This window comes from Apaloderma vittatum, unplaced genomic scaffold (genome assembly GCF_000703405.1).
Source record: "Apaloderma vittatum isolate BGI_N311 unplaced genomic scaffold, ASM70340v1 scaffold2241, whole genome shotgun sequence".
NCBI lineage: Eukaryota > Metazoa > Chordata > Aves > Trogoniformes > Trogonidae > Apaloderma > Apaloderma vittatum.
This window is the reverse complement of record NW_009698273.1, coordinates 1-18,544: the sequence shown is the minus strand read 5'-3', so window position 1 is coordinate 18,544 and position 18,544 is coordinate 1. Positions and strand designations below refer to the sequence as shown.

General features: G+C 36.8%; 1 protein-coding gene across 1 annotated transcript in view; it reads left to right on the top strand.

Annotated features, from left to right (window-relative positions):
- The window catches only part of CEP112 (centrosomal protein 112kDa), a gene marked incomplete at its 3' end in the record, with an annotated part of 38,881 nt that extends 20,814 nt beyond the window's left edge, over positions 1-18,067 (top strand). The window contains exons 8-13 of the mRNA XM_009877931.1: positions 9,432-9,518; positions 11,433-11,532; positions 12,734-12,852; positions 14,872-15,015; positions 17,454-17,608; positions 17,938-18,067. Coding sequence (XP_009876233.1) covers positions 9,432-9,518; positions 11,433-11,532; positions 12,734-12,852; positions 14,872-15,015; positions 17,454-17,608; positions 17,938-18,067 — 735 coding nt within the window. The remainder of the gene's footprint in view (positions 1-9,431; positions 9,519-11,432; positions 11,533-12,733; positions 12,853-14,871; positions 15,016-17,453; positions 17,609-17,937) is intronic.
- Positions 18,068-18,544: the final 477 nt, after the last annotated feature.

The following is an 18,544-nucleotide window of genomic DNA, read 5'->3' as shown; positions in this document are numbered from 1 at the left end:
TTTGTGAATGAGCACTCCCATTTGGTTCATGACACATTTTCTTTAAAAAGATCAAGCCATGTCTGTAGTTTTACTGCACCAGAAGTGTTGGGATGTAGCGATATATTTATGTTAAGATAAAATCAGTGTGCTGCAGTGATGATGTTATAGTTAAGGCTTGGTCTGGCTAAAAGTGTTCTGAATTGAAGGTGTTGAAAGCAGCAGATTTACTGTGGTTCTCACTTATCTGGCAGGAGATTGTAACTTGAAATGGAGACACAAGGCTGTGATATGCATTTTCCCCAGGAGGGATCATACACAGAATGTAGAGGAAAGAATGCAGGAAGGAAAGAAAATTTTAGAACTTGGGAAGGAGCGTAAATAACACTTGCTGGTGTTATCATGGAAAAGTATCAGGAGTATCAGGAGAGAAAAAACAAACAAACCACAAAAGAAAGAACTCCTGAGTATAAAAAGTGCATGTCCCTGCTGCTAGAAGGAGATGGTGATCAGTGAGCGTTATCCTTTTGGTTTTAATTTCTTTCTCTTAATTGCTCAGTTCTAGGGCAAAGTATTTAAATAACATGAATGGAACTTTTAATATGTGCCAAATTAAGAGCAATAAATAAAACTAATGTGGAGACAGTATCCTAAAAGAAGGGCTCTTGTAATTAAACTGAGCTGTTACCAATGTAAAATTTAACATTTTTGTGCTTTTAGCTACATCACAGATTTGGTATTTTCCTCATTGAAAACAGATATTTTGCTCATATCTTCCAAGAATGGTGACAAAATCTATCAGTATTGTTCTCTTGTATATTGTAATGAAATAAAAGTGTTTGTGTGCTCATGTGTAAGTTTAAATCTACTTGGTAGGTGGATATCAATGCATATATATGTGGAACTGGGAGAGCTGAATACAGCCAAAGGAATGGACTTGGGTATGTAACGGGGCTGGTGATCCTGTTTATGGTTTTTAAGCTCAGAGGTGTTTATTAAGAGGAAGAAGATGTTTTCGATGGACTTTTTGAAAACATGAATTCTGAAGGCATCTGTAGCTGGTCCCAAAACTTGAGTCTTACAATAACTGGACCTTAGTATGTTGGAATTATTTTTTTTTTTTTTTTCCTTCTGGACCCTCTGTTCTTTCCTTCCACTAATCTTCCTTTACTGTTCCCTTTCTTTTGTTCTGTTCATCCAGAACTGTCCAAGTCGTGCTTCTGCTCATAAACGTTGTTTTCCAAGAGGTAGAAATTGTTTAGCTTTTTAGTTCTGGTGACTATTCTTTGTAAAATGTAAGGATGCATGCTGAATTCTGTTGACACAAGTCTGGCCCATAAGAAGGGGTAAGAAAATCCAGATAGGCAGATAAAACACAATTATTGCTTTCATCTTGATTTTCATTTTTCCATAGTGTTTTTCTTATGACAACTTTGTTCTGAAAATACTTTTATTCCCCTTAAAATTATTCCAAGCAGTGTGTATTGTGGCTTTGAATATTCCCTGCTTCATTTGAATTTTCTCCTTTTATCCACAAACCTGATGTCTGTTTTGAATGCAAGGTCTGATTTATATCGAGAATTCGGTTGTAAACTGATTCTCGCCACCGAGTAATCGTTCTGAATGGTAATCTGTTAGTTCGTGTTTAAAAACGCAGCAATCTTGACTTCTGTTAACATGATTCCTGGCTGATTAATGTCCTGTTCCTAAGAACATGTGCAAGTTGTCCATTGTCTTCCATGTGAGGAAACAGCATCCTGTCTTGCTTTGATAACTCTTCAGAATGTAATGTAATAAACCCCAAACCTTACTTTATTGCTAGACTGGGGTGAGACATAGAGTGCATGTCAGGATGAGACATGTTTTCATAAACCGACTTGTGATTTATAATTCCTGATACTAATTGGTCTGGTCATGGGGATATATATGTACACGTTCAGATATTTATTAATTTTTTTTGGCAATAGTTTGTGAACTGTGTCTTTAATTATTGCACATATGTGCTGGAGACATTGAGAAAGATCAAAGAGGTAGGTTAGCAATTCAAACTAGTGTTTTAACCAGTAGAATGTCCAGATGGTTGCCAAGCAGCTGGGAATTAATCTTTTGCTGCATGATTAATCTCTACCTCAAAGTGTGTCTCTCTTTTTTTCCTTTTTTTTAAAAAGTTTTTTAAATTTTTTTTTGTATGTGTAGATCCTGTTTTTTAAGGGAGAAAAGACATTGACTAGAAAAGTAGGTGCTGCACACTGCTAAAGACTGTTTTAGATCCTGAAATAAGTAAAAAGTTCAGTAGCTGCTGAAATACAATGTATTCAAAATAAATACTAAAAAAACAACACTGGGGAGAAAAAGTATTGTTGACGCAGTGTATACAGACTTCTTTACCCCACTAGACTTAGAACTATGCAGAATTATATAAAGGTTTCTAGCAATATCTACTGTTTTATTATACTCAGATTTTACAAACCTCCTTTTAAATCAGCACGATTTCTGCGTGTTTGCAAGGTTCAACTTGGTTTAATTCTGAGCACTGGCAACTGAGGATAGTTTGTTGCATTTTTGAGCTGTCTTGTATGAAATTGCATCTAACAAGTTATTACTGTATGTAAGCATTCACAATTTCTAAATGCATTTTGAACTTTTTTTGGTACTTACTGATGTCAGGGTCTCTGCTCATCGTGGCAGATGTATTTGTTGTGTATGGAAGTGGGACTTGCCACCCCACAGAAAGCTGTGAAGTAGTAAGATGTGCTGTATGCTAATACGCATGTTACGTGTATCTTCTGTATAAAACATTCTTTGGAGTGAAAATACTATTTCAAATTATTACAGTTGTTAGGATACAAAGCTCTATGCTCTTCTCCCTGTTCCCACTACCCCCAGCTTGGAAATCTGAAAAATACATTGTTCTCTTTTGAAAGAGACTAATGACATTTACATATGAATAAGAACAATTGTCCATTCAATTATTTTTATACATAGTGCAAATGTGTATTAATGTTCAGCATCATTTTAAAAGTCAGGCTTTTCTTGACTGAAAGGGGAAGGCTGATATGATTTGATTAAGGACAAAGTCTTGCTTTTTTTGTAGTGGCTATAGAAGTGGGGCGATGTCATATTCATTTTTTACTGGAGTGAGTGTCTCCTCAAAGAGTAGTCCGTAAAAATATTAGACTTGGAAGTAGCAGTTGTAACATTTTTGAAGAGTAAAGATACAAAGAAGGTTAGATATGTGGAGAGAAGTATAAATGTTTGTTAGGTCAAATAATATAGTCCGGATCATAAACATAGACTTTTGTGGAGGGACCTTTGTGTCTGGGCAGAATGCCATGTTTATAAAGGGGCTTTTTACATTCTAATTTCTGGCTCGCATGTGTCACTTGTTTGATACTGCTTCTCCTTCAGTCTGTCTCTAGACTGTAAGCTCTTTGCAACAGAGACTTTTCAAGATATCGATTTCACCTTAGGCATTGCGCTGGATAAAAATGTCGATGATATTCGGTGCACAATTTGAAGTCATTAATTATCTACCCTTTCAAAGGAGGCCTTCTTGTCCTGATAATTTCTCTGTTGTGCTCGGAAGATGGGCACAAATATCAGGGAAAAAGCCCAACCTTAATGTGAATCGCAGATGGAAAATCTGCACTTTTTGTGTGTAATGTTCCACTAGGAAAAATTATTTATGACTTCCTTTAACTTAGAGAATTTGTCCTTAAAGTCTGATAGACCCTTGGAAATGTCAGTCAAGGAAAAACCAGCTACGTGGCAAAAATACAGCCCCACTCTCCCCACTCTGGATATTTTTGGGAGAAATCTCTGTCTGAAACGGTGAGAAACAGTGATGCTTGATACTTAAAAGAATCTCCTTTGCATGTCGTAAAAATTCTTTATGTCAAAGACTCAGATTAGTCCTACTTTGTTGTATCAAATCCCATTTATCAAGGGAACCAAGCTGAACCTCAGAGAGATGTAGCAGATACTGCTTCTGTACCCAGAACAGAAATCTTGACCTGTGAAGAAAAGCAAACTTCTCAATAATGCATTTTATTTTTTTCCCAACAAAACATTCATCCTAACACCTTGCTTTTTTGTGTGTTAAGGAGTTTTGGTAGGGCTGCAAGCTTGTCTGTAGACCTATGTTGCTTTAGCGTGGCACAGCTTAAAAGCTCCCCTGGTTTTAGCCTTCCTGGAATTGTATGGTGAGCTGTTTGTTGCACGCAAGGTCATCCCGTCACGTCTGTCTGCGTTCTGTTCAAGTCTTGAGAATTTTTCACCTGTGATCCCTCAGAAAGGTTTATTCTAAGTAGTTTAGGCAAACAACACAGGCTTGAGGGTCTTAAGTCTTCCAGAAAATAAACTCTTCCTCTTGCCTATCTTTTAGATTTTGAGTAAAAATCACTAAACTCTCCTGTACCATGTGTGCCTGGAATGATCTCGGCACTCATGAGGGAATCAAATGTGTTTGTGCTTTGAGCTGTCGTTTTATTTGATACTTTGGTCACAATATGCACATTTCACTTTGATATAAACCCAGAACATCAGTGGGTTTCCTCTCCTACTGTAGTTTTTCTTGTTCTAATTGTGAAGATTTTGAGCTCTTGGTTTTCATCAGAAGGGAATGTGACCACCACAGTCCTCAAAGTGCGAAGGAGGAGGTGTATTTCTGTACATGCCTCGCACGTTGTACCCTTCCTACTTTCTTTTCATACTGGAATGCGTTTTCGTTTTCAGTTAAAACCATAAAATACAAACACGATTCACAATATAAGGTACAGAAGAAACACAATGAAAAAAGATGACTTGTTAATTACGGTAGCAGATACACTGTTCCAAATTACTTTTGTCCGAAGTCAGCGTGTCTTTATGTATAATAAATCTTGACTGTTTTACACTATCTCCTGCCTTGGCCTGTCTATATAGTTTAAAACACTGTATAAATTATCAATATTTATTTTTTTAACAGAGGATGTGAAAATTGAGTACACACGACTTGGTAGAAAGTTCTAGTTGTTTGTTGGTTTTGTGTGTGTTGTGGATTTTTTTCTGTTTGTTTTTTTTTTCTTCTAAGAAACCTTTTTCTTCTGTGAAGATATCAAAGCTTTGTATTGTGCATTGATTTCTTCTAGCAGCTGCATAACACCAAGACAAATAAGTTTTGTCGTATATTGTAAGATACACAAGTCATTGTTCTACATTGTTAGTTCTTACTTTGAAGTTCTCATTTATTGTTTACATCCTTCTCCCTCTTCCCTCGCTTCCTCCCTCCCTCCCCCATATATTCATAGACTTAGAAAAAAATCTGGCAAGCAACAAGTACTGCTCAGTCAAATATCCAAAAAAAATAAAATAATAAATGTGATGAATGCTAAACCTTTGAGATGCCACCTCTGGCCTAAGGGTGACTCCTGTAACGAAGAGAAGTGAACAGTGATCTGTGGTTCAAAGCTCTCTCTGGTTGCTATTGTTAGTCTACTTACTGATTTACTTTTCAATCAGGTATTTAAGTATTTCTGCAAATTTTTGTAACTGGTGACAAGCTGAAAATGTGTCTTTTGAGTACAGTTAAATAACAGTTATTTAAATACTATTTAAATAACAGTATTTAAATAGCAGTTGTTATTTAAATTTTCATCGCACCTTAGCTGTGCTGTGAAAGTACGGGGCACTGATAACGATGAAACCCCATTTTCAGGTAACTATTTGCTGGTTTTGTTGGTGGTTTTTTTTTTTGTTTTTTTTTAAATTAGGAAGAAAGTGTGACCAGGCACATAAAAGCCATTCTGTTGATACCACCCTCCATGGCTTTAAATAACAGGGACAGCACAGATGTTTGACATCAGTACTGTTTACATGGCCTTAGGGTTTAATTGCCTCATACTCTTTGTAAGGAGAATAAACAATGACAGAAATCCAAAGGAATGATGTTCAGGCAACAGCAATGGCTGCATTTCATACATAGTTGCAAACTTCTCAAATATAGCTAAGTATCTACACTTATTTTTTTTTTTTTGTCGGAATGATAACATGCTATAAATCTGTTCTGCTGCCTCTTAACTGGGAATAAAAGGTAAAACCGATGAGCGTAGTTGATTGCTTCTAACAAGGTGAATGACTTTTCTAGGTTGTTTTTATCTATTTTCCCTAAAACTTATGAAGGTTCTTGATACTGGTGTAGGTTACTCTGTTTCTCACTGTGTGTTTAGTAAATAAAGTCAAGCTGAAGTGCAAAGGGCGCTTTAGAGAAGAGCAGCACATGAAATTACAAAGTGCTGTTCCGCAGGAAATTGAGACGAGCTGAGCAAATGAGGTTTGACATTTGGTAACTACAGAGATGTGGTTGACTCAGTTTGGTATGGTTTTAATTTGAAAGATAGTTATCTTATTGAAATTAGTATTTGATAATGTGTTTAAACTTTAAAATGGAAGGGGAGAAGTTTCGCTCCCAGTTGTGACAAGGCCATTTGCTGCAACCTCAGCCTTGATGTAATCACTTTGAAAAGAGTATTTACATGACTTAATTTTTCGTGGGATTGGAAGTCCGCCTTACACAAAGGGTGGGTCAAAAAGCAGATTTGTAAATGAAACCAGTACTCTGAGCATTGGTATAGGACGCTGTTATGTTGTCCTTACACTTTCTGGGTTTTCATTGGTTTTGCACAGAAAAAATTTTAAGTGTAGGATTTTTTAAAGTAATATACATTTATTTTTACAGCAAATGCTCAAATTAACACTTCTAGAAGTTGTGATGAAGATACACATGTGTCTTGGAGCTATGGACCATTATAAAATCTAAATTTTGTCAGATTATTTTTTTTTTTTATTTATATCATTTTATCTTGTTAAGTTTATAGAAGTCGAGGACTCTTGAGTATTTTTGAAGGTATTGCCTTTCCAGCCCTCAACTGATTAGGAATTGTTCTTTAGGATTTTTCACATAGGAGTTATTTTTAAGGTGTTTTTAAATTATTATTCCAAAAAACAGGAAAAAAATATTATTACAGTGTTCACAGCTATTACAGCCTTTGTTGGGAGCCGATTTCTTTATTTTGAGTGTGTTTTTCACATTTATTGTTCGGTTGCAACTAACTCTCCTTTTTTGGAAAGCAGTCCCCAAATCTGTGAAATCTTAAGGGTCGCCCAATCTACTGGAAATAGGGCAATCAATTAGTGAAGTAAAATTGATGAGAGCTAGTGCGAGTGCGGGAGTGGTGTGAAGTGGAAGGTTAATGACAAGGAGTGGGAGCCACCTTCAAGTACAGGGATTTCTGCTGCCAACCTGTGGGAAAAGAGCTATGTGGCTGGGAGCAGTCACCATGGCTTGAAAATACACGTCCGTATTGAAGACAAGACAAATTTTAGGGTTTGATTTATTTTTATGTTCTTTCAACCTACAGAATAATAAAACGTAGACCAGATCTCAGCTGATGCAAAGTACCGAGGATTAATTTACATCAGCTGAGACATTCTCACTTTATCAATGAGTTTTAAATGTAATAATGTTTGTGCGGATTTAATAGCTATGTGAGCACAAAAGCTAACATCAGTAATTCATGAGCTTTTAATGTAATTCAAGTAGATTGGAGTCTCTTTCATGTTTAGTTTCTAGTATTTGTGTTTTTACAAGGCCTTCATATTTATTTATGGAATGTTCACAAACTGTCTATCTGGAAGTGGATTACCATGCTCTTTTTTTAAAAAATCAACACTTATTTATCACCCAGTACTAAGATTTTCTACTATAATGTCACTTTGTTGGAGGGATATATGCATATATTTCTTTTCATATATACATATGCATATATTTCATGAATAGAGCATGCATTTTTATCGTGATGCTTATTTTGGAATGATAAAAGAGATGGCTGACAGCTGAGAATACTATCTATTTTCTTTGGATTAATTGTCAATCTAACTTTTTTCCCTTCCTGTAATTTGCATAATGTACCTATTTAGTCTTGTGAGATAGGTGGCCTCTTCATATGGGGTGCAACATATAATATATTTTGGCTATCAGTGGATGTAGAGTTCAGAAATCAAAGGGATTTGCTGCTCTTGCTACTTCTGGTTTTAGTTCTTGAGAGGCTATTTACTGGATGACATTTTGCATTTTCGCATTGACATGGATTTTTGTAGCTCGCATTTTCAAATCACAATAACGTAGCGATGTCTTCAAGTAACAAACAGAAATACATAACACAAAATAATCATAAAGAAATTAATAAATTGCAATGTGTTTATTGCTTGTATACGTTAGATGAAGATCCATGCCTGAATGACTACTTTTGATAAGTCAAGGGAGTATAAATAAAGGCAGAATGAGTAATGCTTGCTGGTTCCTTTTAGAGACTGCCAGCTGAGAGGGCTCGAAGTCACATTTTTAGTTGAGCAAAACAAATTTGAGAATTAAAATATCTGGATGGTGATAGGAGTCAAGCGTCCAGCTCCAGGGCGGGCGGACCTCGGCACCGTGGGCTCTTAGAGCATCCGAAAGACACGTACGCATCCTTCGGTTGGCCACAGACTGCTTATTGTGGCGAGATGCTGGTACTCGCGCTCCAAGGATTTTGGTCTGCGCTTTCTCAAGTGAGGGAGCTGTTGGGATCTGCCACTCAGGGGAAGCTTTTCTGTCCGCTTTGCTTTCTGAGCAGTGGAGATGGCTCAATGTAGATGTGGAATAGCCTGAATCCGCACTCGAGATGTCACTTTTGTGTTTTGGAAAACCCTTGAGCAACACAAAATACCGATCAGATTTGCAGAGTCCTGAAGACAGTCTTTATTGGTGCAGTCAAACTATACAAGAGATTTAAAAATACTTTGAAGATGAAATCTTAGAGTATAAGCAAGGAGCGACAAGGTGTTACTGTCTGAGGGGTTGAAGTGCGCTACTTTGAACAAACCTGAGCAGGAAATGTATTTTAGCAATCAAGTTCAGCAGCAATATCCTTAATCCCATTACAAGTATCCTTGAAAAGGAAATGTGTTTATAATGTGAAATCTCTGAATAATAGAAAACAAACAAAAATAAACATGCATCTGGGCTAAAGGACATTCTTTGTATAAATGTAACACCTGCCTGAAGAATAGAAGCAAGTTTACCATACTTGGTGTATTAACAGAAATATTAAAAGTTTCATTCTTGAGTGTTTATTTAACTAAAGGATGATAGCTTTTTCTAGGCAGTAGCAGTTGTTTTTCTTGCCAACTAAAACATCTTATGAATTCGTTTTTTAACTAAATATTATAGGTTGAGATCTTCTGTAACAGCTTTATGAAATAAATATAAAAATACTGGGAAACTGAGTATAGATTTTTTTTTCTTAGCAGTTATTTGTTAGTGACTTCCCATTGCCTTCTCAAAGATACAAATGAATAATTTAGAAGTGATACAAAGGTCACTCGTAATTTACTTTTTATTTAAATTATTTATCTTTTCTGTTTTGCTTTTAAAGCTGGACTTGAAAATGAAAATAGCAGAACGTAAATTTCATGAAGAAAACATTAGATTACAGCAGAAGCATGATTCTGATGTTGAAAAGGTAAGAAGTGTTTGCATTTTTTTCCCCAAAGACATTATATGAAACAAAGGAGTCGAGAGTCTGATTCCAATTAATAATTTGCACTTGTACTTTAGCTTCTTCACAATTGCAGTTAATGTTCCTCTAAAGTGAGATTGTAGGGAACAGTTTGTATAAGCTGATAGGAATGCAGAGTATTCTATGATAATATAAACTTAGGAAGGGAAATACACTTGCAGAAAGCAGATGAAAATACATGGTGATCTGTTTGTTTGAACAAGACCCCCTGTTTCACAGCCTGGTGGCTTCTCTGGGCTCACGTGCTGCTGAAACCGTGAATTCATGTTTCTTCTTTTAGAGAGAAAACACCTCTATTATAGAAAAATGTGAACAAAAGTACTTAATTCAATTTTTCTGGACAAAATGCGAAAAGTGACAGCAGGAAAAGCGTCAAGTACATCATACATGTTCTCGCTACTGCGGCAAGAGCGCTTGTTCTCCTCTCTGATTTGACAGCATACCCTAAAGCATAGGCTGGCCAATAAACAGTTCATTATTTATGTTATGGCATTGTTAAAGCTCCACGTGGCTTTCAGTTCCTCACAGCAATAAAATGACACCAGATATACTTCCTTTGCGTTAAGCTGCCTTCTCTTTAGGGCGTTGCTTATCGCTGCTTTGGGGGAGATTACAAAAAAAGACGTATCAAAGACCACACTGTTACTTTAATCCCGTGTTTTAAACGCGTGGGGGCAAATTCTGCGAGGTCCTCGGGGCCTCCTGCGGTGCTTGGATCCCAGGAACACGAGTGGGAGTTGAAACGCTCGGCGCCGGGATCGCGAGGACTTATCCTATTGTAAGCTCGGCATTACCGAGCACCTCGTTTTGTTTCTGAAGACTGAGTCACAGGCTCGGAGGAAGTGAGTTGACACAACACTGTGACACATCAAAGCCTCCTGGAAGGATGTTAATATTTGGTCAGGTGCATATTTGGCTCATCTGTTCTCAAAGTCTGCGGCGTGACTAGCTAGCAAAGCCGGGAGTCTAAAGGAAACAGCTTTGTGAGAATAAGAAATAGTTTAAATGCTTTCTCATCCCTTGAGCTGTCATCCTTTTCTAACCGATGTTAGAATTCCGTCTTTTGAAGTCGTTTAATAACATTGGATATTTTAGAAAAGGTTAAATAGTGTCATATTAATCTTTAAAGACACAAAACATTTAATGCAGATGGAGTAATATTGTTTTAAGATGAAAGCTTCTGTTTGATGAGAGATTTGGGGCACTGTTATAAAATTTCTGTGACTTTTAATGTTTATCTTAGACATGAAGTTTAAATTAAAATGCTATCTCAAAGTGTGCAAATATTTGAGCATTTTTTTTTCCCCAAAAAAATCAGCATGCGCAGAAATGGGAATGTAGTTACACCTCATATACTTGCTCTATTCCAACTCATTGTTTCTTGGAATGCTTGCAAAGAATTGCAGTTGGTGAAGTGCAAAGGACCATAATGAAGTAATTAGTTATTTCTTAAACCTGCTGATAATTTTAGATGCTTTTAAAGAGTATTAGGCAACATAAATACAGGAAGGGAAACAAATCTTTTCTTTTTGCAGCAGTAGCACCATGAGACTTCCAAACTCAAGAAAAGCAACAGTGGATTTAGCCAAGTTTAAAAGTCAACAAAAAGACCCCCCCAAAAACATGGAACTCCTTTTCAATCTGCTCTACTGCCTACACTTATCTAAATCAGTCCTTTGATTATGACTTGGCAATCTTAGCTGGGAAAATTACTTAGAATTAATCACTGAGGTCGGCACAATCTAAGCACTTCTTGGTGGCAGCTCCTTTGCCAGACATCAGTACGTACTGTTTTGTGTGCTGGATGTAGTTTTGGTTTTTTGCCTTCTGTTGAAGTATTGTGACTTTTCCCTGCAGATTTTGGATAGAAAGAATGATGAAATACAGGTATTGAAATCCCTCTACAAAGCCAAACTAAATGAAGCTGAGGAGACAAATAGAAAACTGGAGAAAAAAGGTGATTTTTTTTAAATATTTTTTTTTTTTAAAATCTTTGTGGTGGTTGTTTTCTTCATGGTGCTATTATCCTGCATCCTTCTTGTGGCTTACGCATTCCTGATAGGTGCAGATGTTCTTTACCTCTTCATTTGCTGGTCTTGACCTAGTTTTCCCTTTAGATTTTCAGAGGCTTGTTTGGTTGTCTTTGCTATCCAGTTTCCCAACCAGATTTTCCAAGAGGCAGTGTGATCCTGTTGTATTCACTAGAGGTTTTATAAGTATCATCAGAAAAGTTTCTTTGATGATACTGAAGTATTTGGGCTGCTTATTTCAAACCTTTTGGAATCTCTGGCTCAAGGTTCATTTATTTTTGAATTCAGTACATTCTAATCAAACCACAATGTATTATTTATTTAGGACTATTGTGGCAAGAGATTTCAAACATGAGTAGTAGTCTTGGGTATGCCAGAAGTACAAAACTTGGCCTGAATGTGCTTGTCAGCAGTTCTTGATATTAGTTTCTTTTAGAATTCCTTGGAGTCCATTTACACTATGGACTAAACCACAATGTGAAATAATACGTAAGTTTGGTAACCGATGTACAAAAAGAGGGAGAGTTCCATGTATATTGTTTCCTGCTCCATGGCAAGGTGAACTGACCAGCAAGAGGCTGGTGGTTGAGCTGATCTGTAACAGGTTGTCTTCAAGGCATCTATACTCTTGCCAGCTAGTGAAAAATTATCAGTCGCTTCTGAGAAGTGGATATGTACCTGCTTTGTTTGTCACAGAACTCATCAGACTGTGAATTCTTGGTGCAATCGCTTGCAATTTAAATTGGGGAACTTCATTTCCTTGTGTATCTTGGGCACTCAACCTTCAACAAGAACCTTTTCTTCTAAGTATACATAAAATCAGGTTAAAAATGCCTGTTTTCTTTAGGTTATACAGAATTTTGTTGATATGTGTTTACTGCTTGATAAGGAAAACTCAATATGAAATATTTTGTAAATAATGTAGAGAAGAAGAGAACACCTTGTAATATCTTAGTAACATAGAACCTAAGGCTAAATTTTAAAGAAGCACATACATGAAGTATTTTTAAGAGCAAAAGAAAGCCAGGTGAACTGGCCAGCTGATGTAATCTGTTTGCATCTATTGCCAACACTGAGAAAACCCAAAGGTATCTCTTGAATGCTTGTTTATTTTCCCGTTTTTGACAGTTCAGACCCTTGTTCGTGAGTCACAAGTCGTCAGAGAAGCAAAAGAGAAGCAGATTGTGGAGTTAAAGAAGATGTGTGAGCAAAGCAATGATTCTTTGAACAATGAGTGGGAGAAAAGGGTAATGAACAATACTTGCTTTCTTTGCAAGCCTCCTACAGGGTCTGTGGGGAATAATACATTTTGTTTCTTAAAAATAGATAAATAGAAGTAGTATGTTACTCTGAGCCATGTTCTTATCAACATCTTTTAATGCTGATATTATTTTTTCCTGGAGTAATCTTTTTGCTGATGCTTGCACACCCACTCCCACCCCGCTGGGCGCTCCACTCCTGGGGTTCATCTGGTGCTCCTGGCAGGGCTCTGGGTGTATTAGGGAAGTGTTTATTTCTGGTTGACCTGACATGGAATTTTAATCTTGGTAAACCTGCTGCTACCTGCTGCCACGGTGATTCCTTTGAACTATTATTTTTGCGTCGGGTCATGAATTCTTCAATATGTTTTTATTTATTGTTAGACCCGAGACAGCAGCAAAGCAGAGAAAAAAGCGTGTTTATTGTAAGACAGCTTCACCCTTGTCCAGATTATTGTCACTATTTGTCTTGCTTACCCCTCTCAGGAGAGGGCGGGTCACAAAAAGGGCAAAACCACCTCTCTTCATAGATGAGGTATGCTGTTTAATTTTTTTGCAGCCCTGCATCTGGAAGCAATGTTGGTTTCAGTTCTTGTCTTGTAAGTGATAAATCATAAATCTTGTCCTTTGTGCTCAAGACCTTGAGGCTTCAGTGTTAGGTGGGTGTTTTTTTGGTTTTGTTTTAGAGAAGCATTATTTTCAGCCCGAGGTCATCCTGCTTTTTGCAGTCACCTAGCAAGTGTGGTTCCTACAGCTGTAGCTATGTTCAATGATGCCAACGTGCAAATGAGAAGGCAAATTAAAATGCTAATGTTAATTTTACCTTTATGAAACTAAGTGAAAGAAGTGAAATCAGAGCATGTGTCTTATGGAAAAACATGGGTAGTAGAAAGTGTGGTGGAAACATGGTGAAAGTTAACAGTGCACTGTTTTTAATTTTCAGTAGACACAGGTTATTGAATTAGACATTGCTGACAATAAACGCAAATATTACTATAGCCTATTGTACAGAAGGTGGAGACATTCCCAGAATTTTTGGTTCTGTTTATATCTGATGCACCTGGGGATCAATTAATTATTTATTTCCCTAGATTATTTTTAAAAGGTTCTCAAAGTCAGCAAACCTTCTGAACACCACTGTATATCCAAGATCCTTAACATTTGTTAGCATTCCTGTCTTTTGGAAAAAAAATTTAAGTTACTGTACACTGCTAAAGTATGAAATAATGGTCCAGATTCACAGACACTTTGTGATTTTAGTAATCTGTATGTTTCAGAGAAAAATCTGTGCTTGTGCAAATTAACCTGTTTTTAGCAATATGTTTAGAATGATGCTTTTATTTTGTACGTTGAAGCTTTCTCCTTCAGCCAGGAAATCGTTCTATTAGAAACTTGAGAAGTAGCGTAGTAGCTGTTACACAAGCAAGACCCCATATAAGTTTTGAAAAATAGCTTGACGTGACATTATTCTTTACTACTGCAGAGATGGAATATTTAGATTTGAGGCTGCTAAATAAGAAAGGGAGGCCACCGGTGTTTAGGACATAAATCGAGGGTTAGTGATAACACAAATAATCCTTTTATTAGACAAGTAGATTGTGAAGGCTCTCCACCTTCTTGCCAGTTGAGAGACAGACATGCTGGCAGTACATCTGGAGAGAACGTTAGTGTTCCTGGAACAAAAGTTAATTTGTTTTGTGCAACAGTCATTGGTATTCAATTAAAATATGTCAACCAATAGAATATCAGTGGCAAAAATATGTGTGCGTTTCAGCATTGCATGTGGATTATTTGTACTTCTCAATGACTTGCTTATACCTCTAAATTATTGCTTTATAGAGTTATGGTAAACCTGGTTTTGGTGAGACAATAATGTAGTTCTGTTATGGAGAACAGAAATGTGGCCTGTGCTTCTCGGTTACTCTGTTTATACGCTGCAATAATATAGTACTTCTAAATGCTACATTTATATGCCTTCTATTATTTCGTAAAATTCTTGTGATGCAGCTTCACAACACGGTGGCTGAGATGGAGAAGGAGAAGTTTAACATCCGGAAGAAGCACACAGAAGACATGGAGAAACTGCTTGAGGACACCAATGCTTGCCTTAGCAAGATGAGGGAAGATTATTTGGAAGAGATAAAGTCAACTGTAAGTTTTTTGTAAATATGTCATGACAGCAAGTGTCAGTATTCAAATTCCTGCCCTTGTGCAAAAGTGTGTGTAAGCAGTGTTGAGCTGAGAGCTGGCTGTGATAGTGCAGTGCAGTCGTTCTCTCTTGGGAGAGGACAGTGTCTTGGCTGTCAGTCCAACTAAGGATTTTTCCCCCAGATAAAATTAATCAATGATTATTACTCAGATGTTTGTATTGAAGGACCATTTCTAGCATTTCTCACTGGTTTTGACTCAAGTTACCACAACCTTTTTTCTCTATAGGTTTGTAGACTATAAACAAGGACCTTTATAGGACATCTATTTTCATAGATACATATGACTTCTTACCCACCTCCTCTTCAAATGATCAAGTGTTTCTGTTAAAGATAAAACAAAAAGGTTTTAAAAATAATTATCAAATTATTCTAATTTATTGCTTTTCATTCCTAGAGTAATTAGCAACATATAAGCTGGTATAATCTGGATTTTGTTGTGTCTGCTATATAAGTGATGTAAAAAGCAAAAAAACAACAACCAGACAGGTATCCTCAAGAAAACATCCTATACTCTTTATCAGGTTGAGGTATGAAGAAAATTGAATGAGTGAAAAGGCAATGTCAAACAAAATGTATTCCTTTATTAATGAATGTTGAATTTAAAAATTAGCATTCAGATCATGTCATAGGTAACAGTAAATACAGAGAAAAATGGACACAGTCTGTCAGCAGGATTGAATTTAAGAACCATCACAACCAGACAGATCTTGCTGAGCAGCTTCTGATTTAATAATTAAACAAGGTAGAGTTCAAGGCAGGGCTTAAGATGAAAGACTAGACTGTCACTGGAAATTAGTTTTCTTTTTTTTCTGTCTCTTTCTTTCTGCTGATTTTTGGTGGGTTTTTTTTTGTGTTGGTATTTCAGAGCTTCCTTGTTCAGAGTTTCATGTTTTTTCATTGCTGTTAGCGAGTGAAATTGGCTGAACAATTTCCCTAATCTCATAGAACTGATAAGCAGGGGTTTGTGCATTGAACGAGGATGAACTTCCTTGAAGGAAGGGATGCAGGGAGGAATTGTGATATTTGGTGATACATCAAGTACGGTTTTTGCCTTGTGTGGTTTTTTTGCTGTTCTGGTGTTCCTGAAAAACAAACAAAAACCAAATCAGAAAAGCCCAAACCAGGCAAACAGCCCTTTCCCCTTCTCCCACCCCGTTCTGTGCCACTGGCTTTGTGCTGAAGGCAAAGTTTGCTGTACAGAGTGCGTGAAATTCCTTAGGCCAGTTGACAAAGTTCAGGTGAGCATTCCGGCTGTGCGAGGTTCTTGCCTTAGTCCAGGCTCATTTAACAATTCTGTGCCCTCTGGGGCACTCGCTGGAGGTGGCAGCTGTTTGCGTTTTTAGTTTCCTTTAATGGAGGGCGAAAATCATGTTCTATTTCTCTCACGTTCAGGTCTTTGTTAATATAAAAATAACTATGATACATACATCCTGGAAGGACAGCTGGGTCTTGTTTTTTGACTCCAGCCTCCTGAGGAATTCTTCTCATATCTCTGTGCATGTTAAAATGCATTGAGGGAAGAATGGGAAGCAGTAGTCTCATGCTACCTGCCTGCAAATTTAACTGATTTGAAACACAACTGGATAGCATTTGTACTGTTAATGCAGTATTTGTATTATAATCGTTCCTCTTACATCCTCCAAATTCATAGCAGGTATTACTCTGTCTGTTTGTTTACATCCTTGGATGTAGTTCTGCCAAAATGTGTATGAAAGGCTGTTGCTGGAAAACTATATTTCTTCAGCAGCTGAAGCCTCTTGCTCCTTGATTTAGTTTAGAGATTTCATATATATATTTTTGAATTTGTAAACATGTAATAGTTCTAAAAGTACTCAAGAATATTTTAGGATGAGAAAGCTACAGATTTCACTGGATAATATACAGTTTAATATGTTTTTTAGCTGACTTTTATAGCTGCTCCTCTCCATAATAATCAGTAAAATCTTTATATAGATATGAGTGTGTCTGTTTATATACCTTTTTTCCCCCAAAATAACTCCATCCACATTGTAGGTATTGCTAGTGATACCACATTTGTTGGTTAATGGACGATAAAAGTCCTTTATGTGTATTATCATCCATTACAGTTTTTTGTAGTAATACCTGTCTGACAGATTTATGGTTCAGAAATCAGTTACACATATTGTTTTTCTTAGGGGAGAAGACACTTTACGTAGTGTGGAGGGAGTTAGACATCCATACTTTGAAGATTTATTTATTTTTTATATACAACATAGAATTTACTGTCATGATTGATAACAGCTTTGCTGTTATGACACTGGGCCACTGAAGAACCTTGTTGCTCGAGGCTACTAAATACCAACAGGGGCATACCCTAATTTATTCCGGTGTTTTCTCAACAATGACCTGTTCTTTTAGAATCAGAGAGTCAAAAACCAGGAGGCTCGTGTCCAGCAGCTGACTATTGAAGCTGAAAATAGTAAGTTACAGCATCAAAAATTAGCTCACGAAAAGACTGAAGCAGAACAACGTTACCAAGCGGTATGCTCTGAACTGCAGGAAATGAAAGCAAGGTAATTAAATAGCAGTTGCTATTCTTAACATTGAAGAGTATGGAGTTTCCAAAAGCAGTCATTATTAATTTTATTTCAAGAACTCTCTGAATGGTAATTGGCATTAGAAAATCGTCATGAAAATGTATTAATTGATGTAGAACTCATTTTGGAACTGACCCAAATGACGACTGCAAGAAGTACTTCGTCTTTCCGTTATTTACAACCTTTTCCTTCTGTTACGATGAGCACGTGGTCCGGGCAGACTTGCATACTCTGTAGAATTTATACCGAGCAAGTAAGATGCCAAAATATGAAAGCAATTTCCGTATTTTCTTTGCTTCTTGTAGGCACAGCTCACTTCAGAAAGACAAGGAGAATATTATACAGGAATATGAGAAGAATATTCAGCAACTGCAAAGTAAATATGATGTTGATATAAGTTCTGTAAAGCAGGAACATGTTCTCTCTGCAGCTAAGGTACGCTGCCTCGTGTAATGCCCGTTTGGTCCCCGTGTGTTGCCTGATCTAGTTGAGAGGCGTCCCTGCCCATGACAGGGAAGTTGGATTAAATGATCTCTAAGGTCCCTTCCAGCCTGGGCCATTCCATGATTCTGCGATTCTAACAGGAATTAAAATGCTGTTCATATTTTAAGTGGTGCCCTCAGTATAAATGTAATGCCATTAGGTGAATTAAAGGAATGTACGTAAGTTTAAAAAAAAGTGATTTGAGTTTTTTCATTCCCAAATTTGTCTGAAGTTGACTGGTAATTCTGGAGTGTGTATGTGGTCATACAGGTGATATTCTAATAAGGTACCGTTAATATGCTGGGGTGTTTTTGTGCTTCTGTAGAAACTCGAGGTACCAGAAGACAACAGTACTCCTGAAGAACTAATTTTCAATAAGAGAAAATACCTGTTTCTAGAAATAAACTGACTTGTCTCTTTAAGAAATTA